This window comes from Elaeis guineensis, chromosome 4, assembly GCF_000442705.2.
Source record: "Elaeis guineensis isolate ETL-2024a chromosome 4, EG11, whole genome shotgun sequence".
Lineage (NCBI taxonomy): Eukaryota > Viridiplantae > Streptophyta > Magnoliopsida > Arecales > Arecaceae > Elaeis > Elaeis guineensis.
The window spans coordinates 140508297-140535638 of NC_025996.2; the positions used below are offsets into that span (position 1 = coordinate 140508297).

A 27342-nucleotide genomic window follows, 5' to 3' on the forward strand; every position below is an offset into this window, starting at 1 on the left:
TTTATTTGTTTGGAATATTTTTTAAATAAATTAATTTGAAATTGAGAAAGAAATTTGAAATGATATTTTTTATTTTAATTAATTTTAAAATTTTTATTTATTTTAAATTTCAAATTATAATTCTTATTTTTTTAAAAAAAAATTTGATTATTTAATGGCACTTTTTGTTTTTTTAATTTTTTATTTTTTTAAACATTTTTGGAAAGAATTTGAAATGATGTTTTTGAATTAAATTTAAAATTTTTATTTTTTTAAATTCAAATTTATAATTTTTATTTCTTTCACATTTCTTTCTCTTTTTTTTCTTTTTCTATGATATTTTTAATTTTTAAAATTTTTAAGATTTTTGTTTAGATATTTTTAAAAAAAAATTAATTTGAAAATAAAAAATCATCTAAAATTATCTTTTTTATTTGATTTAAAAATTTAAATTTTTATATTTGAAATTTCATTCAAAATTAAAATTTTATTTATTTATAAATTTAAATTTATAAATTTTATAATTTTCTCATTTTTTTCATTTTTTTCTTTTTTTTGGGGGAGAATTAGAAAATGCCATTTTGAATGGCATTTTTAAAAATACCATTCAAAATGATGTTTTTAAAAATACCATTCAAAATAGTATTTTTTATTTTTTTTTGAACGACGCCTACGTGGAAAATATGGGTGACGTGGCTTGGAGAAAATATCATTCAAAATGATGTTTTATTCTTTTTGCATTACTTTCGTAAATAAGTTTGGATTTGTATTATTTAAATAAATAATTTTTTTTTGTATTATTTAGGAAAAAGACTCTTGTGGTTGTCACTTCTTGTCGGCCGATTTCCTATTAGAATTTCAATAGGAATTCTTCTATCAGATAATGCTACTGCCATAGTCAAGTTGAGTGTGTGCAAATTGTTTTTTTTTTCATTCTTTAGCGATTAACAGATTAACTAACTTTGGAGATGCAAATTCAATAATATTATTTTCAGAGATTTCATCGGCTTGGGCTAAACGTTCCCGTGAACTTTCTTGAAATAGTATTTCTTCTTGGACTTTTTCTAGAAAATTGTTTGTATCTAACAAGGGATCCCACGAACTCTCTTTGGCTTTGGATGTTGATCGGTAACTCGATTGTTATCTAGATCCTACCATCAAACCAATGCCTTTAATGACATAGCTGTTGAAAATTTATGGAATAAAATTTTCTCTTAAATCTCATGCAGAAGATTAGAACACAAAAAAATCTTTTCAGAAATCAATAATACAATCCAATCAATAAATCATACCTTGAAATCCTTAAGCGACCATTAACGATCGCAGTACCAACATCCTACGGAAGAAGAAAACAATAATGCAGCATACATCTTAATTCCTCTCCATCTCCATTTTATGCCATCTCCTCAATGAGATAGTTTCGTCCGAGGAACTCAAATAATTTGATGCCTTAGGATTTCTCTATAAATGCATATATATATAGGAGTAGAGTGGAGATCTAATCCAGTCAGTAATGCTAATGGGTTCACCCATCACAGAGCCCATTAATCAAGTCGGGCCTACATCAATATCTGCTATATCATATGACTAAGACAATAGAATTCAAAATAATATAATCATAAATAATCATGGACTTGTTAACCATTCATTCAAACAACAACTTAAATTATATTTATATAATAAATCAAGATAAGAAATCAGTCGATAATCAATGGAAGTCCACCTTATGAGAATTTCCAACATTCTCCAACTTGGACAACATTAATTAAGATTTTTTTATTTAAAAAAATATTTTTATCGTATATATAGTTTGAAAATTACTCTTAGGCTAAGTGTATTTCATGTGGCCATATATGCAAATATCCTAAATGAAAAATATCTTTAGTCAAAAAATCTAATCCACTAAAGACAGTAATATTGTATCATAGCAGTCTTCATACCATTTATTGATATTAGACCCCTCTATGGTTACAAATGTTAGTAGTCTTATGGACATGGATTCCAACAACGTAGTGCATATAGTGTGAACTTTATATCCATATGATCAAAACATACAAAGCTCATAATCAGTCCATTTTATGATTTCAAATAAAACGCTTTTATGCTTTCAATGAATGCTACAATAATTTCAAGCTTATATCATAATTTCATCATATATCTCAAGATGAATCATGATATCAACGATATCAATTACAATATAAATAATATTTTCATACTTAAGCGGTACTTTTATACTTAAGACTTTGATTCAAACAATATCTTTATGCTTAAGCAACACCTTTATATACTTTTATTTAAACAATATTTACAATCAACCATATGTGCACAAATGTAAATGTAATATTTTATTATGAAAATAATAAAAAATAAAAGCTTTATGATATCCATATAACATTCAACAAAAATAATGCTCCTACTAGCCAAACATATCAAAAGATTCCAATGAACCCATGTTTTCCACATGTTTAATGGAACAGTAAATCTAAGTCCTTGAGTCAATGGGTCTGTTAGAATTGTATTAGTTTTTATATGTTCAATTACAATGTCTCTCTTTTAATCAAATCTCTGACTATCAAATATTTTATCTCTATATAGATAAAGGTACTAGAAACTTTTGTTATTCTTTCAAAAGAATATAGCTGCACTATTACCATAATAAATCTAAAGTAATTTTGAGATAAAATCAATAATAATATGCCTATGGGATGAAGTCTCTAAATAAATCAATATAAGTTGCAGCTCCTAACATGCCACAAACTTTGCGAGCATAGCACAAAATGCCACAAGAGTCTGATTTTAAATCTTTTAAAGAAATAGCGATATAGCTCCTCTTGCCACCATCAAAAAATATAATAAAATCATATTTTATATTATCCATGCAACCAATAAAATTCATAATCATAATATCCAATCACCTCAAAATGATCAGATTTTCAAAAATCAACATACATCAAACTACACAGCGGTTGAATAAGGCACATTCCTTATATATTCTTATCTACATTATTTTTAGGACATTGATTTTTTTTGAAATTATCTCTCTTAACCACATGTACATCTTCAAGTTTGTAATTATGCATACTAAAATTATTCAGTATACAATCAATGTGAGCTCTCTGAGATAACTCGACTATTCCTGTGAATCTTAAAATCAAGTATAAATAAAGCTTCTCTAAGATCTTAGATAGCATAGTTTCATCTCATATAATAACAGAGTCACTACTAATAAATAAAATAGCATCCATATATAAGACAAAGAAGGAAAATTTATTTTCACTGACCTTAAGATACATATATTGATGCATTTTATTATCTATAAGTTTTAGAAAATGCTCAATGTCATCAAACTTAAGATATTATTTTTTTGATGACTACTGATGACCATATATATATCCCCTTAGATTTTCTAAACCTTCATCTGATGAAACTCTAGATCAAAATGGATTACCAATGATATGATTATATCTAAAAAATTCTTACAAGAGACTAAAGAAAAATCTCATTATAATTTATGCCTCTTTTATGAACCATTATGCAACCAATCTGGTATTACAGTATTTAATCTTATCTTTACAGTCATTATTAATTTTAAATGCTCATTTAGACCTTATAGGTTTAGACATTTCAGATAATGCCATTAGATCTCATACTTTATTTTTAACTAAAAACTGCATCCCATCATACATAGCTTCAAGCTATTTAGCCGACTAGGAATATACAATAGTCTGATCATATAAGACTGAATTAACTTTTAACTACATGACCGATACCATAGTTATTCTCATTTAAATAAACCAAATAGTCATAAAAAATGATATGTTTTTTCTTTCTTTGTTTTATATATATTTCTTTACTAGTACTTCAATAACTAGCTATAGAAGTGCTATAATTGATTCATATATCTGATGTTGCTCTCTCACTATCTTTCCAAGATGAAATATCACATTTTCTTAAACAACTGGAATAGTTAATGTTATATCTCCAGTATAAGAGTATCTACAATCATCCATATCAGACTCTAGAAATCTAACATGATTAGACTTAATAATCTTTATATCTCTATCAGGATAGTAGAATCTATATCCTTTAAGATTATCTAAATAGCTAATGAAATGGCAATAAGTAGTTCTAGTCTAAATTATCATTATCGAATTATATAGTTTAACCTTTATAAGGTAGCCCTAAATATGAAAAAGAAATAGTACTAGACTTCCTACCAACCGACAACTCAAAAGATATCTTATAAACTATCTTGTTAAGAACTCTATTCAAAATATTGATGGTGGTCTTTAGGGCCTTACTCTAGAGATATCATAACACATTGCACCCATTCATCATACTTCTAATCATATACTTATGAGTGCAATTACTCTTTTCAATCACATCATTTTGCTCAAGAGTTTCAGACATGATGTATTAAGCAATTATCCTTTTGGAATCATTATCCTTTTCTTATTATATATAGAACTCTTAAGGTGTGATCGATACATCATATTAGCACTTTTATCTTTTTTTCTAAAATATTAAAATGCTTGAACAAAAATAGAAATAAATTTGCTCACATTTCATTTATCCCTCTATGCATTATATATGGTTTTAAGTTAACTATATTGCACAGAAAGAAAACCAAGAGCTTAATGAGTAAGAATGGCATTAGGGATAAGAATCTCAAACTACTAAGCTTAGGTGCAATATTCTCTAGTTTCATAATGTAAGCCCTAACACCATCATGCCATCATATCTTATATTGATTAATTTATCTATTAGCTATCTAGTCTTTGTGTTATCAGATTTTACATACCTCTTACTAATAAGATTAAAGTATTACTTATTAATCACCATTCTTAAAATCCAGAATGGTATCAAAAATGGACTTCTTTATAATCCCTAGGCTAAGACGATTAACTTTTTATCACCTTTTGCAGATAGTTTGTATTCTATAGTACTCTCACTAATAACCTAAGATGGAGGATCATTACTCAATGCAACATTTAAATTCCAGCAAATACAGTGCTAGCATAATGTTACTCAATGTTGAGTGCTAACTGCTAAACAATATTTATGCAGTTAATCAATAGATAAACATAAGCAATTTATATACTTGAGAAACTTTATAGGCATCATATCAATGAGACCCCTTGGTGGAATGCCATCAACTTTCTTTGGAAAGAAAGTGACCCACATAAAATGTCTCTCTCCAATGGATAATATTTATTTAATACAAAAGTGCTAACTGCTAAACAACCTTTATGTAGTTAACCAATAGACAAATATGGATAAAATATGTGCTTGAAAATCTTTACATATATTATTTTAATGAGAGCCCTTAGTGCAATGTAACAAATTTTCTTTGAAAAAATAGTGATCCACATAATATTGTATCTTTCCAACATCTAGTGGAATCAACTTCTATCTACTTTATTAGAATGAATCCTTAAACTATGCACACTCACTAATCATAAAATATTCTACTTCAAAATTATAACACACAATAAGCTCCCTTTGGAGAGATGATTGTATGCAATAATTTTGCAACGCTTCTCAATTCCTCTAAAACAACATATAAAAGATCTCGCAAACATCAATGAATGGACCAGTTTGATGGTCACCATCAATGAAATGCACAAGCCTTCAATTAGGGATCAACCAGTCATACCCATAAGTCCATTTATTCCATTTAATGCACCAATAGTAAGTAAATTAAAAATTAGCATATTTAATCTCATGAAATATCAGATAGAAAGATCTTGCAAATCTCAAAAAATAAATCACTTTGGTAGTCATCATCCATTAAAATCTATAATCCTCTAAATTATGGATCCACCAATCATGCCCATAAATGTATTCATTCATCTTGATATATCAATATCATGTAATCTGTCAAAATTTAACAGATCTAATCCCCTTAAATATCAAACAGAGGAATCCTACAACTCTCAATGAATGGGCCACTTTGGTGGTCACCACCCATTGAAATTTTCAACCCTCTAAAATCAAGGATTAACACAAAAATATATTATTATGCAAAACATATCTGAGAGTACAAAATTTATTATAGAATATTTAAGGATCTTTATGCAATTAAACTGTATTACAAGGATTATAAAATAATTTTTTAGATTAGTCTTATGTAATACACTTAAAAATAGGGACTAAACTACAATACAAATATTTTAACGTATAATAAAGTTTCATTTCGGGGACTAAAAGTCAATTTTCTGATGAATGTTATCATAAGCAAACTTTTTGGGGACTACACTGTAATTTTAGGTGCTTAAATCAAATATTGTAAATTGTAGAGATCAAATTATAAATATCCCATAAAACTGAATTAGCAAATCGGGTTCAGATTTTGGATTGTAATCTAAAATCTATAACCCATTAAGAGCTCCCTCCTCCTCACGATCAAGCAGTAGAGAAGGGGCAAAACTAATGCCCCTCCTCTCCTTATTTTGATTCGACGGCTGGCGGAAAGCCTTAATAGGCTGACGGCCGGCCTCTCTCCATTGATCTCCTTCGATCGTCAGCTTCTCTCCGTCGCCCACCGATGGTAGAGATGAGAGCCGATGTTTTTCTCTTTTGTTCAAATTCGATGAGAACCGCTGGCTCATCCTGGTGGTAGCCAGACCTTCATCCCATCTCACCGACAATAGATCCCATCATGTCGATGAGAAGAAGAAGAGAAGAGGGGATGACTTTAGGGAGACATATCCCTCTTCTTCTCCCTTCGTTTATTTTTTTTATTTGCTTGGATATTTAGATTCAGATGGGAATCACCAGCCCTTCACCACCGACTAGTGCTGGTGGTGGTCGGAGCTTGATCCGTTGGAGATTGGTATTATTGAATGTCGACATCACATGATGACAGATATGCATGTAGAAATTTTAAAATTTTATATAGAGTCAAACGCAGCAGAAATAAAAATTTTAGATCTGAATTCTCGACATCATTCTAGGATAACTATTTAGTATAACTTTTAACCGTTATGCCAGAGCAATCTTATATCATAATGACTTAACAATTTAGATCAATAATTAGATCTAATCTAACTAGCATGCATAAAGAGATCACATCTCAAATAAAATCAGACATTAACATTAAATACAAGATTAAAGATCTATAAGGGAATCTGAATTTCATACTTTTGCATGCGTAGATCTTCACCACGATCCGATGGTCCATGGATATTTTTGAGGTTTCATTGTATTGTGGCTAGAGCTGCTCTAATAATGATTATCATCGTGGTATCACTTGCTCTAGCACCACCTTTTGGAAAGATCCCTCGTGCGGAATATGGATCTTCCAAGTCCAGGATCGATTTTTAAGTCCAAGATCGAAACGTCGATGACGATGTCGATACCATAGAAAGAAAGAAAAAATAAAATAAAAAATACATCAAATACGTAGATTAAGCCAAGTCTTACCTCTACGGGACATGCAAATTTTACTATGAGAAAAAAAAATTATAAAAAAAAATCACACCCTCAACCCTCATACACCAATCCCTCTCTCTCAATAAGAAACACTTTCTCACAAAAGCTCTCTCTAGGAGACCTTCTCGTAGCTCTAACTGTTGTCTCATTGCTTGATAGTCTATCTGAAGCTTTTATTTCTGCTCTTTGTTGGTACCTCTCTGCGATCTCTATCTATTGTTGTCTAGCTACCACAGAACCCACACTCTGTCTGCCCATAGAGCCTTTTAAAGGTCTGAAACAGAGTCCAAATCTGAGTCTAAGGTATCTTTGATTGCATCAACAGCCACCTGATCGCATCCACTCACATCTCCAACCATCGAATCATTCATTCCCATGCCTGAATCACATGTGAACCACCTAAACATGTGAACCGGCTTCTCAATGCACACCACATCGCCCTTCTCACCTGTTTCACACATATACTGCATTTGCTCGCCTGTGGATCGCTCGGTCCACAAGAACCTCCATGGACCGTATAAAATAAGGAGAGAATCGAGCCTGGTCCATGATGGACTGTGAGAATCATGCAGAAAATGCACGCCATGCGCCTACTGGGTCGTGCCCGCCTGCATGCGCCTGTGTGGGTGACCTGGCCATGCGTGCTTAGGTGGGCCGCATGCCCCTGCTCGCCCATGCATCTGCTTGGGCCAGGCCTGTAGGCCATAACCTACTGTGAGCCACATCCTCCTATTGGTCGTAGGTACCTTCCGGGGCTTCTCCATGCTGTGGACTTCATTGTGGGTTCTTCGTGGGTCAAATTCGAGGTATTTTTCTCAACAATCTCTACCTTGACTCAACATTCAGCCTCCACATAACTCTGAGAATTTGTCTCTCACCCCATGCCCTAGGACAAACGTCTGCTGCTCATGGATGGACAAATATGGAGGTCGAGCCAAGTCGCTCAATCTTATTTCTGTCATGTGCTGTGCTCCACCTGATCTGAGACCTGCTCGGGATAACCTCCTACGGTAATAAAAATTTCACCCTACGATGTCGCCTATTGTTCCTTTGAGCCTTGTGTCTCGTGCTCGATCCACCTGCACCTAGAGCTCTATCTCGCACTGGACTCCACTGGCTTCTAAAGCTCCACCTCGCGCTGAGCTCCCTGTCAAGAGATAATATACTCCATACTTTCTTTCCCTCATCACAATCTTACTACCACGTAAGACCATTAGGATTCCTCCATTAGCTCTCCATCTATAGCCGGTCGAATCCAATCTGCTCAGTGAGATCAGATTTCTTCTAAAACTGGGTATATATCGGATCTCACCCAATTTTCTGACTATTTCATTATGTACCTTCACACTGTTGGTCTCGATGCCCTCAATCATGCAGCTCGCTCTATTCGACAAATGAACAGTGCCCTCACTGCTCTGTAGAGAGTTAAACAGCTTCTTTCTGCAATATACATGATGCGAACATGCAGAATCCATAATCCACTAGTGGAAAGAAGTAGATACCTCATCTAAGACCACCATCACATCATCGATCTCATCACTGTCGCTACCTTGGACCGTCACCATCGTAGCTTTTGTCTGATCTCTGAGCTATGGGCAATCTCTGACATAATGCCCCAACTTATCGCACCGATAATATCTTGTCTTGCATAAGTCCCTTATCTTGGACTTGGACTGTCCACCTCGCGATCTCCTGCCGCTCCATTTTCTGCCATCATCACCTTCAGATACCATCATAGTCGAGTCACTGTCTGAACTCGAGACTCGATTCTCCCACCTGAGAATCTCATTCTGGAGTAGAGCAGAAGTTACCTCTTCCATCTTGATGGTGCTCTTTTCTACTAAAAGAATAGTCACAAAGACTCAAAAAAAAAGAAAAGTGATGAAAGCAAGACAAACATCCTAGTCTTCTCTTCAACTTTCTCACCAACGCTGAGGAGATCGGTGAGGATCTTCTGAAAGTTACTAAGATACTTCTGTATGCTATGTCCCTCGATCATCCGCAACTGATAGAACTACTTCTAGAGGAAGAGAGTGTTGGTGAGTGATTTCACCATATGCATCTCCTCAAGTTTCGACTACATCATCGTCGAAGAAGTCTCGCCAAGTATATGGATCACCACATCATCCACTAGATACAAAAGGATTGTACTCACCATCTGTATCTGGAGCCTTCTCCAATCTTGCACCTCCATGATAGTCGATTTTTTCTCGTACATAAGAGCATCAATTAACTTTTGTTGGATGAGCACATCTTTCATCCTTTTTTGTCACAAGAAGAAATTACTCTTTTCATCAAATCTATTGATCTCCATCTTGATTGAGCATCTCTTCTCTTTCTTTTTCGATCTGGATCAACACCACTACAGTCTGGCGCTCTCCTATGATCTGGCTCTACTTGGTAATTGAGCTTTAATATCAATTATTGTGATCAGAGCTGCTTTGATAACGATTGTCATCGCGGTATCACTTGCTCTTGCGCCACCTTTTGGGAAGATCCCTCATGCAAAATACGGATCTTCCAAGTCCAGGATCGATTTTCAAATTCAGGATTGGAATGTCGATGATGATATCAATACTGCAGAAAGAAAGAAAAAATAAAATAAGAAACACAATCAAATATATAGATTAATCCAAGCTTTACCTCCACGGGGCATGCAAGCTTCACTATGAGAAAAGAAAAAAATTTACGAGAGGAGATCACCCTCTTAACCCTCGTATACCAATTTCTCTCTCTTAATAAGAAGCACTCCCTCACAAAAGCTCTCAAGGAGACCCCCTGTAGCTCTGACCGTTGTCTCGTTGCCTGGTAGTCTATCTGAAGTCCTTGCTTCTGGTCTGTGTCGGTGCTTCTCTGCAATCTCTACCCACTGTTGCCTAGCTACCACAGAACCCACACTCTATTTGCCCACAAAGCCTTTTAAAGGTCTAAAACAAAGTCCAAATCTGAGTCTAAGAAGCCTTTGATCGTGTCAACAATCACCTGATCGCACCCGCTCGCATCTCCAACCGTCGGAACGTGCGTTCTTGCACCTGAACCACATTTGAATCACTCATACGTATGAACCAGCTTTTCAACATGCCACATTGTTCTTCTCACCCGTTTCATAAATACACCACATTTTCTCGCCTGTGGATCACTTGATCCATGGAAACTTCCATGGACCACGTGAAACGAGGAGAGAATCAAGCCTGATCCATGATGGACCATGAGAACCATGTGAGAAATGCACGCCGCATGCCCATTGGGCCACCCCCGCATGTTGGGCCACACCTGCACGGGTGACTTGGTCGTGCACGCTTGGGCAGGCCACATGCCCCTGATCGTGCGTGCATCCGCTTGGGTCAGGTCTATAGGCTATGGCCTACTACGGGCCACGCCCTCCTGCTGGCCGTCGGTACCTTCTTAGGCTTCTCTATACTGTGGACTTTGCTATGGACTCTTTATGGATCAAATTTAAGATATTTTTCTCAACACATTGTAGCCACACAAGTGTTCAACCTCTACAGATATTCACCGAGGCTGATCTGATCAGTAGATTTCGATCTTAACGGGATACTAGCTCCTTTACAGAGATCACTCCCTGGATTGTCAAATTGCTTTAATCTTTTGATCCTCTTCTCAAGAAAATCAAATAGATCTATAAGAGGAGGATGAAATCAGATCATATCTGATTTCTTATTATCTTTTTCTCTTCTCAAAAAAAAATCAAAGATCTACTGAAGAAGATAAGAGATCTAATCTCTTTCTTCTTCCATCTTGTCCAACCTTTGGATAAGAGATCTAAAGAAAGGGAAGAGGAGAATTTTGTGTCCATCTCATGGACTAATAAGGAGAGAAAAATCAAATTAAATCTGATTTTATTCATGTCCAACTCTTGGACATCTTTTGAGGAGAAGGAGAAGGAAACATGTTCAACTTTTGGATAAAGAGAGAGAGAATAGATTATCTTCAACAACCAACCTTTAGTTATAAGAAAGAAGAGATAGGAGATAGGATGTCAACACCTTTGAACACTTTTTGATTCCTCATGCCATGCTCCTCCTTTCTTCTCAAACCAATCTCCATCATATGGGGCATCCCCTTGCTTGATATCTCTTGGTAGGCACCCATAATTTATCCCCTATTTAAACCTAACAACTTAGGATTAGGAATAGAGTTTTAAGGGAAAAGGATTCTCCTATAGATGTGGCCGCCCCACACCTTTCCCTCCTTGAATTTCTCTATGCCATAAGCCCCCACACCCTCCTTGTTTTAACATGAAAATATTATGAAAACCAAGTAGGGCGTAGACTCATGAGGTGGCTTTTGGATAAGGATCCAATCCTTGTACAATTCAAAATTTGGTTTGAGTCCTATTTGGTTTGGACTTCATCATAATTCAAGTCCAATCCTATTAGACTAATAAAATTCAATGCAAGTCAAATTAAAATCATATCTAATCAAATTAAATCTGATTTACTTTTATTAAGATCCAATCCATATCAAACATTGCTAAAGATTAGGTGAAACCTAATTTAGATAGGTTTGGATCTAGTATCTATTAAATCTAATCCTATTACATTAATAAAATCTAGTTTAAGTCAAACTCAAAATAAAACTAATCAAATTAAATTTGATTTAATTTGATGAGGATTCAATCCTAATATTTGATCAAATCAAATAATATGCAATAATTATAATTAAGTCCTCTTATAACTTACTAACTCTTAGCAAGTTCTCAATGTAACTTTTACATTTAAGTTCAATCATCAAATAAATTGATAATTAAGACCACTTATGATTTATAATTTGAAATCATGATTCAATGATTTGATCAGTCAAGATCTCTTTTATATGTGATCCCATAGATTTTATTCTATCTGGTAATGAGAAATATTTTGATCTCCATCAAAATATCATCGAAACTCTTTTCAATGGATTATAATAATTTCAACTCACTAATCAAGAATTATTGACCATCAAAATAATTTTTATTGATCCCATAATTCATCAGTGATGCTTAGTAGCATGTAGTGGTAATCCAGCAAAATAGAAGGATGAACTTCTAAATATAGTTATCGTGTGATTTAGTTCTTTTATCGTAAGTCTTGATAAGATGGAGGTTATAAAAAACTCATCAAATCTCATCATCTGTTATATATAAAATTTATTTGACTTAAATTTATATGTAAAATCTCATGAAAACTCTTTTTCATTATTCACTCTATCCTGATCAAGTTCTTCTGAACTTAATCTCATAAATCATATAGGATTACTCTTTATCTACTAAGATCGATAGACTCCATCTAGGTATATACCATATTCCTATAATGAATCTATTACAGCCAACATATATCTCAAGACTCTATATGGCTAGGAGATCGAGTTATGGTACAGTCAAATTATAGCAACCTTATTGTGAACAATCGAGACACCACAGATCTAAGAACTAGTCACCCACTACAGTATCGAGAATGTCACTGATAATTGTGTAGACATCCAAGTGACTTCTTATATTGGTCACGCTTAGTATCTTTATTTTTTAACAAATACTTATACTCTCACTCTAGTATCTCCATACTATAGATTCGAGACTCATCATCCTAAGAAAAGTGATTCGTGCACCAATCTTATCTAATTAATCACTGTCTCTATGATGATCTTTCGATCAGGAGCAATTTAAGAATTAACTATCAATGACACATACCTCAAATTCTTAACTCTTGAAAATATATGTCATCATCTTATTAATTTTTTGAACGATTCATGGACACATACACTACATGAATGGAATTAACTGTCCTAATTAATTAAGTCAAGTATAAAATTATGTCTTAGAAAGAATTAATGTGTCAGTCTGATTGATTTCTAGGGTATATATCTAATAGGTTTGGCCGGCGAGAATAAAAGGAGAAGAGGGCATGGCCACAGGGAGGACCGTCCCTCTTCCCTTTTCTTTAATTTTTTTTAATTGAATCCAAAAATTTTGATTCTTTATTTGATTCTATTCCCTTGTAAAATCATTGATTTTGATTCTAATCCTCTATAAAATTCAGGCTCCCTAATATCAATCATTGAAAATTTATGGAATTTTTTTTTTATAGATCTCATGCAGAAAATTAGAACATAAAAAATCTTTCCAAAAATCAATAATAAAATCCAATCGATAAATCATATTTTAAAATTTTTGAGCGACTATTAATGATCATAATGCCAACATCTTATGGAAGAAAAAAAATAATAATGCGATCAAGATCTTCCTCTCCATCTCCACCTTATATCTGTCTCCTCAATTGGATAGGTTCGCTCTATGAACACAAACAACTTTGATGCTATAGGGTTTCTTTATAAGCATATATATATAGGAGTGGAGTGGAGACCTAGCCCAGCTAGTAATACTAATGGATCCATTCATCACAGAGCCCATTAACCAAATCAGGTCTACACCAATATCTGCTACATCACATGACTAAGACAATAGGATCCAAAATAATATGATCACAGGTAATCATGGCTCTTTAACCATTAATTCATACAACAACTTAGTCAGTATTTATGTAACAAATCAGGATAAGAAATCAGTCGATAATCAATGAAAGCCTATCTTTTAAGAATTTCCAACAATAGCTCCTTAACTTTACAGCAGACTTTTAAGTAGGAGGAAATCATGTATTTCTTATGGTTGGATTCTATTTAGAATCCTATCCTTTATTATTACTTTTTTTTTTTTGGTGAACAATCCTCTCCTTTATTTGATAGGCATACTATTGTTGTCACCAAAGAGATTAATATTATAGGTTTGTAAAGGGTGGATTCCTTCTCCTATCCTTTTTTTCCTTCTATTCCAATCTGGACTTCTATCTTTAGAGGATCCTCATACTTTCTGACTTCATATAGCATGGCAAAGGCTATGGTTGGAAACATAACAAGTATTGCAGAGTAATCTACGAAGATCAATCTAACGATGTCTTTGTATAAAGCTCTAATTTCTTTCGGGTTGGCATAACTATTTAAGGAATGAATGGCAAGCTTGGGACAGCTCAAATCATCAAGAAGAAACCATTTTAATTCCTTTAATAATACTTTAGTTCCATGAGGCTAAGTTGCATTTTTATGAATAATATCTTGAAGTTCTTATGTTAGAACCTTTTGTATCATTTTCCAATAGTCTAACATTTCGATCTGGACTATTGAGGACATCTCAGTTAAGTCATAGAGATCATAAAGGCTGACTAATTTGGAAGTGATCTTGGATGACTATTCTCCCAATGATTTTATTTGTTCTTTCGTATCTAAAGAATCTTCTTTCTTCGCAAAGTGATTTGTCAAGTCGGTCATGGCTCTTCTAAAATCTTTTTTCTTATTTAGGATATGAGTTCTCCATATGCTAGCTATTTGCAAGGATGTGGGTATCCAAGAGGATTCTCAGATTAAAGAAAGGAGGAATTGGCTCATTTTTAGCCATTCTTTTATTAATTTCTTGAGGTATTTTTCCTAGAGAATTTGGCTTCTTGACCATTGTATCAATCAGGATCCTTTTGTGCTCCATTGTTTTGTAAAAATTAATGCAATAAAAAGTCATAGGAAGAAAATTTATTTCTCTTCTTTTATATTCAATGTTAAAATAAAAAAAAGGAAAGAATTGCTTTGCCATCTTGAAAGATTTGCTTAGAAATTAAATTTTCTACATCCTTTTATAAAACATCTTTAGCCATTTCACAATCGATGCATAGGAGAAATTGTTGGTTTAACAAATCTCCTTGAGATTTAGAGATAACTTTAATGGTTGTAAGGATTTTTTTTTTAATTGTTGAGTAATTTCTTTGAGTGTCATTGCAAGTGCCAGAAGTAAATCTTATCAATTATTCTTTTCCATCCAACTTTATTTTAGAATACCACCATAACCATAATTAGATGCATTTATTTGTACAATTTTAAAACCATCCTGATGGACAATGTTGAGACAAGAAAGGTATTTTGTCTTTTCTTTAATTTTTCTTATTGCTTTTAAATATTGTTTGTTCCATATCGACAGATTCTTCTTCAATCAATCTATTAAGATTTTGTTTGGCAAGAAATTCATAAAAGTCTAACACATAATTAAGATATCTTAAAAATCTAAATAATTATTTTTTATCTCTGATTTCATCAGAAAACTTGCCAGTAAATTGTATAACTCTATTTATGGGACAAATTTGATTATACTTTATCTTAAATCTCAAAAATTTAATTTTCATTTGAAAAATTTTAATTTTTCTAGCAAAAATAACTAATCTATTTTTTTATTATTTTATAAAAAATATTCAAATATTTTCAATGTTGATCTATATTTTTTGAAAATATTAACATACCATCTATATACATAATTACAAAACTAGTGTAATGTAAAAATATTTCATTCTTAATTTTTTAAAATTCTAAAGGAGTGTTTTTCAGACCAAATAGCATCATGTTCCATTCATAATAATCAAAAAAAGTGGTGAAGGCCATTTTATAACAACCTTCTTCTTTTATTTGGATTTATTAGAATCTCGTTTTCATATCAAACTTAGAATATATTTAGGACCTTTGTATTTTTCTAATTAGATCTTGTTTGTTTATTGTTTAATACCAATATCGACAGTCTTCTTTTCTTTTCTGCTATATTTTCAACATAAAAGACTACACAATTCTGCGATGAGGTACTTTTTCTAATCAATTTTATATCAAGGATTTGATTTCATCATTATAAATTTCTAAAAATCTTTTGTTCATTTGGATTGGTTGAGCTTTAGTTGAAATTTTTCCTCATTAAACTCAAGAACATAGGATAATCCTACCTAATGTTTTTTCCTATACTAGAAAGTTGAAGTAAGTTCCAAATAAATATTCTCTTTAAATTGGCTTTCCAAGGTAATTACTCTTTCTTGGAGCTTTGGATTAGATAAAGTTTTGTCCATGCTTGAATTCTGAATTTCATATGGCAATTCATTTATAAAATTTTCTTTGTACTAAATGGCTTCTTTTAGCTGATTTAGGAATAATTTCTTTGGTTCAAAACAAAATTCAAATATTACCTTTTTACCATTACTCTGGATGATGATACCCTTTTTAATGACACCAAAAGGCTTAATTAGTGATAAGAAGGGATTTCCTTATATAACTTCTTATTTTAGATTTTTAACTAGTAAAAATGATATCTTAATATAGATGTTTCCTATATAGACATGAATTTAAGGGATTTTATAGTTTACCCTGGGTTCTCTCCTATTGGCTCTGTGAACCTTATGTATTAATTTTTCAAATTATTTGGAAGGATTTAATCTTTCTCTGATATAGTTCACATTAGCATCGGAATCTATTAGAGTCTTATGTTTAAACTCATAGCCTTTTTAAATTTTATATTGGATTCCATAGTACCATTTTGCGTAATGAATTTTTCTATTAGAATTGATGAATTTTGTGGGTTCTTCCTCTTCAATCAACAAATTAAAGATTTTCCTTTTGATTCTTCTCTTGACTCTAAAATCTATGAATCTAGAATTTGTTCTAGATCTTCTTGTTCTTCTTTTTTTTTCCAATTCCTTTATTTCTAATAATCTCATTTTTACTTTCAATATCCATATCTCCTTTTTCATAAGAGCTTTGTCTCTTAACAAGTCTTCTAGGCTAATTTTTCTCCCATTTTGTACAATTTTCATTAGTCTTTGGAAAACTTCACAAAGAGTATTAAATCCTATTTTTCTTTAGTATTTTGAAGAGTACTTTAGTAATCTATCTTTTTTTTATATCCAGATCTTTAGAGATTTGATAAGATTAATAATAAATTATTCTTTATTAGATAATACCAGTATTTCATTATCACCAACATCATCTCCACTAGAGCATTCATCACAAAATGAACACCCTTTTGAATCATTTGTTCACTTTCTAAGTCTAGAGTTAGACTACTAACAAGATTTTTTAATTAATCTTTTATTTTATCCAAATATTTTTCTTCGGATATCTCTTGGACTTTTCTTTTAATATCCTTTTTATTGTATTTGTTTGCATAGTATCCCATTTGATTGCACTTATAGCAAGTTGGGGTTTTTATTGGATGTTTTGTCCCTTTTTTACCCTATTTTGGTATAATTTCAATCCATTTCCTAAGATTTTTTTGATTCTTTTTCCAAAGTATTTTTTCTTATATTCCTTCATTTGTTGTGTTTCTTTTGATAGGGTTTATCTAATTAGAATCCAAACTATAATAGAGATCTGCTAATTTTTTTTTCCAAGTATTTTTTTTTTTTTATCTTTTCAATCAATCTATGATTTTTAGATCACTACATAATTCAGCTCCAACTTTTTGAATCTTTTTGGCTATTTTTCCCATATCTAACTGCACATATAACTGCACATAATTTATGCTTCCTTCACCCTTGTTTCGTAAATGAGTTCTAACTTTCTAAGCAAAGAAGGATGGTAATCTCAAAATAAATTTTTTTTCCTAGAATTCCTAATTGGATCTACAAGTTGATATAGCTTACATAAGAAGGTATCTTTATGCCATCTAAAATCAGTTTTTTTGTATTTAAGATTCATTGACTATTCTCTAAGCTTTTCACATATATCCTGATAATCTCTTATAAAATGAAAAATAATATTTAATACTAATATAGTTACTACACCTCATAGATGATCAAGTAAGTAATTACCATCTGGATCCCTCTTAACATAGTTCAAGATTTCTTGTCGCATATAATTATCCCACAATCCTCTCAGTTGCCTTGAAAAGCTTGATACTATTATTTGGATAATGGACTTCTCATAATTTTTATGGACCTTACAGATATTTAAGTAATATATATGATCATTTGATAGCACATCATAAATATCTGATATGCTGTAAGTCCATCTAAATTCTATTCTATCAAACTTCTTCCATCAAATTGAACTGCGATGTAGTATCTGGTATTTCTTTAAATTGCAAGTCAGCATGAGTAGATCTAGGATAATAGTTTTTAATTCCAGAGGCTTGAACTATTTATTTGTAAGATAAAATTTTATTTGTTTCATCATTATCCTCATAAGTTCTTTTTGATGAGTTGTCTTCTTCTCTCTCGAAAGAAGTATTTTCTTCCTTCTACGACACTTCTTAGGATAAGTAGTTTATAGTATCCTTAATATTCAAAAAAATATTCTGCTACTAAGCTTTTAATTAATTCATCTGAGATGGATGGTCCTAGTTTGACTTTTGTATCCAACTCATGAGCTGTAAACATTGGAGAAACATTTTTTGAAGAAGATGCTTTATTGCTATTATTTTGGGATAGCTTAACTTGTTTATGCTGAGATTTTTTTTACCCTCTGGGATGTTATAAACTACTTTATTTGTAGTTTCTTCTTTCTTTTGTAGAATGATTATTTCTATTCCTTCTATTTGTTTTTCAATTGGTCTGAGAGTAATATTTGTAAACTTCTATTATTCTACAATTTGCTCTAGATGTTCTACTTTTGCATTTTCATTGTGTCCTTTATTGGATACTTTTAGAGGACTAGCTCATACTCCTCCCTCGACCTATTCTATTTCAAAGGATGGATACATCGATTCATCCCCTTAGCACTCTTCCATATTTTAGAAAGATGATTATTGCCACTTGTAACTCTGGTCTTATGTACCAATCGAAGAAGATAATATTTCTCTCTTCTATCTATTTTTGACTGTGCCATAGTTCTCTAATTAAGCTTCATTTTTCTTCATTATAGGTTTTAAAGAACCATTTTTTCTTTCTCTATTTGCTTCAAAGTTAAAATCTTTCCTCAATAATTCTTTGTTGATTTGAAATTCCTCTACTTCAATGACATGAATTTCAAAATGTGTGATAGAGGAGTAAGCGGCGTATGCTATGGTTGTGGGTTTAAAGCAACTTTTTTCTTTTTTTTTTTCTTGTTATCAAAAAAAAGCAACCTTTTTTCTTGAAAGGTCACTGGCACTACTGAGGTAGAAAACCTTCCATCCAAAATAATCATTCTTTTGAATGAGAAGTGTATTTCTATATCTCCTTCAAATGTTTTCGCTATCTTTTTGGCCTTCATTTTTTGGGCCTTATTGGGTTTTATAATATGGGTTCGAGTCCATTTCTCAGGAAGGTTGATTTCTTCCTACATAAGTTGCCTTGGAGTAATATAATTAATTTTTTGGATTAGCCATGAAGAGAGTGGTTAGTCCCTTAGGTGTGGCTCTCCTAGCTTTAGGACTAATGATCATATGGCTTTGTAATAGATCTTGTAGGTCATAGTCATATTCTCTATTCCTAATTTCATTGCATTACTTGTTTGCAGGTTCAAAGTCAAACAGTTTAAGATATTCGGATCAGTCAAAGATATTGAAAAATCAAGAAATATATACATCAATACTGTCCATCACTTAAATTAGCTTTTATTAATCAAAGAGAATTAGAAAATTTTAAATTTTTTTGATCTTTTAGACAACCAAGAATAGCAGTGTTCAGAACTTTTTTGGCTAAAGGTCTTATGGCTACATGTACAAGTCCTATATGCAGGTAGTTATATTTTGATTCAGATTGGATCTGTTTTAGATCCTTCATCCCCAAAAGTTATATGATTTTTTAGTTTGTATTTGTTGAAAATATTTTTTTATTATTTTTATGTAATAATTCATTCTTGATAAGAGGAACCTTGATGATATATTTTTTAATGGATATTTTTGGTACTTTTCAGTTTTCAATACTCTTTTCTAGTTGTTCAAAATGCATAGAAGATGAATTTTTGTAGATATAGTTCTAATAAGTATGGGTTTCTCATAACAAATTGTAATGGTGCTTCTAGTAAGATATTTAATAATTTTAGATATGGCTATAACTTTATTTTGACCCTTCAATGATTGACTAGCTCAACAAAAGCTCTTAACACATCCTCTGAGCTTAAACGAATAAATGAGACTAAAATGAATAATGAAATATGGATGTATAATTATAATTAAGTAAAAATAGATAAGAGGAGATGTAGTTGTTGAGATTAAAACATAAGTTAGTTTAAATAAGAGTTCGTTTAATGACTCAGATTTTTAGATCAAATGAGATCGCATTTGGGTAGGGTTGTCTCTATTTTTCATTGACTCAAATGAGACCTTATACACAACTTGAAATTTAGATCAAGTCCACTTTTTGAACTTGATCCAACCCAAGGATCTTCGAATAAAAGAATGGATTGGGGGTAATCAAGTCTGGACGAAAGGTCCATCGAATCCATTTTCAGCCCTAGTTACTACTAAATTATTTAAGAACGAATTCTATCATTTTTTTTTCCTTTGGAAATGCTTTGGAAACTATTCATAACTAGATTATAGCCCTATGCAATTCATGGGATGTAAGGCTCAGGGAGGTTCGAGAGATCTCAAAATCTCAAGGGACTAACCCACACCATCACAACTCACACAAAATCTAATCTCCTTCAGAACAAAATTCAATCGGAACTTAAGAAACCCGTCTAATCTCTCTCAACTGCTCTCCTTTCCCATGGATCTATGAAACAGATAATGAAATGGAAAGAAGAAGCAAAAAAAAATCATTTATGTGGGGAAGGTCTTACCCTGAATTTTTTCCCTGTCTCCTCTATTTTCATTGATTTTTCCTATGCTTTTTCCTATTTTTCATCCATTTTTTCTATCCTCAAGAGTCCCAACCAGATGGGAGGCTTGGAGTGGCTGAATAGGGAAGCTTAGATGATGGCCATTCCTAACCTTCTCTCTTTTTCTCTTTCGCTCATCCCCTTCCTCCTCCGCTACCGTTTGTTGATCATGCCAACCTAGGATTCCACATCTCTGAGGCTTTGGGGAATTGCTCTTCAGATTAGAGGGAAGAAGGAGGGAGAGGAGGGGAGGGAGGAGTAGAAGTGCAATTGGTGATGGTGGTAAAAGAAAGAAGAGGTTCGAGAGAGACAAAGGGTGCAGTGAAGGAAAGAGGATGTGATGGAGAAGGACATCTCTCTTCTTGTTTAGGGGAGATTGGGGCGTCGAAAGTGATGAGCATCTGCTCTTTGAAGTAGGGTTTAAAGCTGCGAGTCATGAGGCGATTTCTCTGTGGAGGTTTTAAGGTGTTTAAAGCTAGGTGTAGACTTCCTTGCGGCATCAAGATTATCTCTAACAAAGACTGGCTCGTGATTCGCTCATACGCGATTCCTTCCATTTTTCTCAAAATCCCACGTGTCAAATAAAAGCTCTGCCAATACGGAAGCCTCCATTTTAATATATATATAATAAGCTGCACTTGCTATAGCTTATGGGGGCGTTAGGTACGGGGTGATCCATCTAAGATCAAGGATGATATGAATGGAGGTGATGAGATTACTGTATTTGGTCACATCATGGTAATTCCGTGAGGTAGTGATTTCAAATCACCCCACTCTTCAAATTACCGTCCAATGTTGGTAGGAAAGATGATGGGTATACTCCTTCCTTTTCTTGCATGATGACAAAGAGAAAAAATCTATTAGATATTTTTTTAAATTTTTTTTGCCTCAATCTTCGTCCTAACTCTTAGAATTTTATTAAGAGAGTGATTCGAAGCCGTGATTTCCTCAATTCAATCATAATAATTTGAAGCTTTCCTTTTCTTCTATCTCTTTTTTTTCCTATCATTTTTTCTTTACATCTGAGTATTTTTGATATTATATGTTCGATGATTTTGGATTTTTATAGTATATTAAATAAATTATTTATATATATATCTGTAGGTATTTGAAATCTTTAATCATTATACTGTAGCCAACTAGATGTAGTGATTAGATCACTAAGGATCGAGATCACCTCAAGATTTGCATCAACGGTGATGTTAGATTATCGCGTCGTCCTCAGCTGGGCCACCAAATCCCCCGTTTACCACACGTACCGCACGTGCGATATGCAAGCGTATGCATATGAATGGAGGGGATTTGAGAAGCGTCGGTTACGGTGATTGTCCTCTCCTCTTGTTGATCCCCTCTCTGGTCTCTCATCGAGTCTCCCCGCTCTCTTCTCGCATCTTCGTTCACTCGCTCTGAACGATGTCGTAGGAAGGATACGAAGCTAGCTGCTGGAATAGAAGAAGAGGGTTCGTCCGGTGCCCTAACCCTAGTTCAGACGAGGGGAGGAGGGGAGGATGGAGATGGAGTTGGAGCCGCGGGTGAAGCCTCTGGCCTTCAAGGTCAAGGCCATGTCCCGCGAATCCCCCGCCCAGAAGGCCGCCCACGTCCTCGACCCCGATCTCCGTACCCACTGGTCCACCGCCACTAATACCAAGGAGTGGATCCTCCTGGAGCTCGACGTACGCACTCCCCCTATTTCCCATTTTTCTCTTGAAATTAGCTTAAGATATTGGTCACAGGACAGAAAAATCATCTCTTGATTTTGATTGCAAACTAATTTCTTGGCATAGCGCGCCTCCAATGCAAGATTCAGTACTGCAGAAGTTCTTTTTCTTTTTTTTTAATTTTTTTTTAAAGACTTGTATGATAGTATGTACATTAAGTGGACTGTTGTCTCATTTCCCATCCTTCTTCTTGAAATTACCTTAATATTTAGGTCACGATAAAGAGAAAAAAAATCATCTCTTGATCTTGATTGCAAACAAATTTGTTGGAAGAGCGCACTCTAAATGTAAGATATTGTAGTGCAAAAGATGCTTATTTTTATGTACTTGTATAATAGTATGTAAACTAAGTCCTTTTCTTGATCTTGATGTGGAACTGTTGTTTTATTTCCCGTCCATCTTCTTGAAATTACGTTAATATTTAGGTCACGATAAAAACAGAAAAAAAATCATTTCTTGATCTTGATTCCAAAACAATTTATTAGAAGAGCACACTCCAAATGTAAGATTTTGCAGTGCAAAAGATGTTTATTTATTTATTTATTTTTTGTACTTGTATAATAGTATGGAACGTAAGTCCTTTTCTTGATCTTGATGTGGAACTGTTGTTTCATTTACCATCCCTCTTTTTGAAATTACCCCAATATTTCGGTCACAAGTAAGAAAGCATCTCAGTTTAGAACATCTTACAGCAAAAGATTTTTCTTTTTTTCTTTTTTGGTTGTAGAAAAGTTCGTATAACTCCTCTTAATCATGGCGTGGACATGTTGTTTACACTCATCTCTGGAATTTTATGCTTGTATAGCAATTTATCTCAATATTCTTCTTGGTTAGAAGCATCATTATCGTGGATGGTGTTAACCATGTGTCTTTGGTATCACTTATATAAACATCACTTAATCAACTTAAAACACTTCTTAGAAGGAAATTATAAAATATGTTTGATAATGTTGAACAAACAATGTTTCTCATGCAAATGTGCTGTTGAAAGAAGCTTTAAAAACTTGATTTCGGCTTGTGCTTATATGGAGTACCTATTTTATATAAGCTCAACCTACTTAAGCATAGATGCATTAGAGATTGAAGCAAATTAGGTTGACCTAGAATTAACATACTCATTGCGGACCCAAAGTATGGCTGACCCAGCATACGGTTTTGGCAGTTACCTTGAAGTCCTTAAACTGTACCGAGACCATATACTTTCTTGAAAAAAATTCTGCATTATGAGATACCAAACACAAAACAAGTAGCAATGTACTTCTCTTAAAAGCATTTTCCTTTAAGTGCTCAACAAAAAGCCCTACTGGAAAGCAAAAGGAATACCATGCATGAAAGGTGCTTTAACTTGTTGAACCTTTTTTGTCGACAATTGACTTGTGAAATTTTTGAATTGATGAGCTAGAATTTTTGTAGTATTTTTGCAGTTTTTTGATTTGGTCTTCCAAAGAGTTATGTGAGGCTATTTTGTCAGGATTGTTATTTAGATATCTTTATGAAGCATCTCTTGTCCTTATACTATTCTTTTTCCTGCAGGAAGCTTGCCTACTTTCTCACATAAGGATATATAATAAGTCTGTTCTTGAATGGGAAATCACAGCTGGACTGCGCTATAAGGTTTGTAATGATGTTGTAATTTCATTGAAGGATCCAAAATGCTCAAAACTCCTAAAGTTTACCACGACAACCCAATTTATGGAGGATGTGTTCAGTTTTTTATGTTGAAAATTGTTGCGCTTTTTCTTTTATCATTTCCGTTGGAGTACACACATTTCCTCACTGCGATAAAGTCATCATGCAATTAAATTAATACTGCTGCAGTTTGTGTTCGGCAGTTTAACGTATGTATAAGATTTTCTATTTTTCTTCATTTAGGAATGTTTTCTGGTGTTTGCTTATGCAGAATTTTTATAATTAGAAATAAATGCTGAATGCTTGAACATTGTACAATATGAACCAACAGACAAAACCAAGCTAAAAGCCTGATGCTTATGTTTGACTTCATTTCATATTGAGTACAATTAATTTTAGAATGCGGTTAATAACATCATGATTCATTTTGCTTGTCATAAACTTTGTTCAGATGTTAATGGTCATGGTTGTCAGCTTTACATATGTAAAAAAATATTTGGAGGTCCGGTGACAAATTTAGATGCTGCGAGAAGCTTAATTGATGGTTAACTTATTTCATGACCATAATTTATTATTAAATTTTTCAGTTTGGTGCCTATACTTTTTCATATGAAACTACTATACCAAAATTTGACAGTATGTAGTGCTGCCATGCTACTCTGGTATGGGTGCAATCATTGTATGTACTACTATCATATGTTCTCAATCTTTCCTTTTCCCTAGTAGAAGCCAACTAGTATTGGGTGAAAGGTGCACCTAGGTTATTTAATTTCTTGACTTTGCTTTAACATTTTGCTCAAACCATGGTTTCCTATGCATGAGTTTTGAGACAAGTATGAGCAAAGGATCACTGAGCTAAAATCTAGAGGGTTGGTGTATAACAAGGTTCTGAAAATTGGTACCAGTGGTCGTATCGGTCATCGGCTGGTTCAGTACGGTATCGATTCGGCATCGTACTGACACACAGTACGGTAAGCGTGCCGGCCAAATCGGCATGCCAAAATTTTTGGATTTTTTTCATTTTTTTGGGGGGTATCTAATCAAATCTTTATGGATTATTGAATGTTTTGAAGTCCAAATTAATATTTAGTGATATTAATTTATATTTGTATTACTCCGATATATCTTTAATCGCGTGTGAAGTGGCATTATGTTATTTAGCATCCTAAATAATCAATATATGGACTAGATATCTTTGGATTCTAAAATACTTAAATCAATTAAAAAAAATCTAAAAATATTCAATACGTATGATCATCAGAATCTGATCGACTGTTGATGTCCATAAATAGCAAGATGCTAGGATCATTTACATAGTCAGGAGGAACATCAGCCCATCTTTCTGGCCAAATAACATTATAATCCTCTATGCTTATTCCATAAGGTAGACGTGTTGGATCATAACTCATCCTTGAATTCTCACTGAGGTTTTGGTTCTGAGAGGTATCTTCGAACTGATAGCATGATTGTAAAGGAATCCATCCAAATATACCGGCAGCAAATTTCAATCTGTAATAGTAGCCATTAGAAGATGATGTCTCCGATGCATCATATCTATATCTATATCTATATCTGTAAGGATCATAGCAAGGTTCGCAGACTCGATATCAGAATTTGTGTTGGTTGTCGGCGGTACGGTACCGTACCGACAATAAAAAAATCAAAAAAATTCTATCCAATGGTTAAAAAAAGAAAGAAAATCAAATAAAATCGGACTGAATTGGTATCGTATCGGATCAAACCATTCGGTATCGGACGGTTCGGGCTGATATCGTATTAAACTGATCGGTTCAGGCCATTTTTTGAAAAATCGATCTGAACCGGACTAGTTCTCCGTCGGTATGCTACGGGGTGTACTAATCAGTTTGGGTCGGTATGGAATACCATGGATCATAGGTTGTCTGTGGCTGCGGGTCAGAGGATTTAGAATACAAGGATGAATGTGATACATCTATGGATCCTACTCCACATACGAGGTCATCTACAGTTGCATTATGTCCCGAACAACTTTGCAGAGCCTATCGTTTGTATGAAATCATATCGCTGCGGGCTTTACTAGGTCGTGTATCATGGTTCCTATCCTGCGTAGAATGCGTAAATTGAGACTTATCAGTGACTTGAAGATCATCAATTGGTTGCGTCTTCTGTCCTTTAGTCTCTCAATGATCACCAGATTCATGACTAGTTGAAGAACTATCATCACTTCTCTACCTGGTGTTTGAATTTGAGCGAACCGAATACTCCCTTTCTATCGGGGTTGTAGCTGTCTTTCCTTTTCTTTTGTCTCTGTGCATAGTAGCTGTCTGTCCTCTCGTCATGCTTTGCTCTGGTTGCTTAGGCTACGAGAGTGGATGCTGTGGCGTATCGGCTGGAGGTCTATGTGAAATGTTGCAGCTTGTCCATTGAGAGGCGTTCACTCCAGCATTGCTAGCAACAAAACTGGTTGGCCGTGGAGGTGATCCTGGTTCATCAAGATCTGACTCCTACTGCTAACTCATAATCCATCCGATCATCAGATCTTTATCTTCATCAACAAAATCACTCGTAGTCGGATCCGAATACTTTAGCTGAACTTTCTCCTCAATGCATTTGAGCCTTAACCTCAAATTGTAGTGCACATACATAAGATCGTTGAGGCGTTTCTGTTTTAGATAGTTCCTCTGCTTGCTGTGGATAAGGGCAAAGATCGACTAACTGCACTCACATCCACTTGATGAAACATATCTTTAATTTGTATTTTTTCGGAGTTTTCCTACTGCCCTTAGTGCTAGGGAGTGAGAAAGAGAGAGATTGAGAAACACCGAGAAGAAGTCTTTGGAGACTTCTTATCTATATCTCAAACATAAAAATAGTTCAACATGAGCTGAACCGGATAGTTTAGCTACAAACAGCTGCATACCGTCTGGTTCAAGCCCAAATCATCTAGTTCAGGCCCGAACAGGACGGTTCATAATATATATATATATATATATTTTTTTTTTCAGGTGTC

General features: G+C 33.5%; 1 protein-coding gene across 6 annotated transcripts in view; it reads left to right on the plus strand.

Annotated features, from left to right (window-relative positions):
- The first annotated feature begins 22315 nt into the window (after nt 1-22315).
- LOC105060827 (uncharacterized) overlaps nt 22316-27342 on the plus strand; it is a 56768-nt gene continuing 51741 nt past the window's right edge. For 2 of the 6 annotated variants that reach the window (XM_073256900.1, XM_019845885.3), the window contains exons 1-2: nt 22319-22679; nt 24258-24338. In XM_073256900.1, the coding sequence (XP_073113001.1) occupies nt 22515-22679; nt 24258-24338 (246 nt within the window). In that variant the 5' untranslated portion in view covers nt 22319-22514. Of the gene's footprint in view, nt 22680-24257; nt 24339-27342 lie in introns of all 6 variants that reach the window. The other 4 variants (XM_073256901.1, XM_019845886.3, XR_012141085.1 and 1 more) reach the window with 3 other exon arrangements.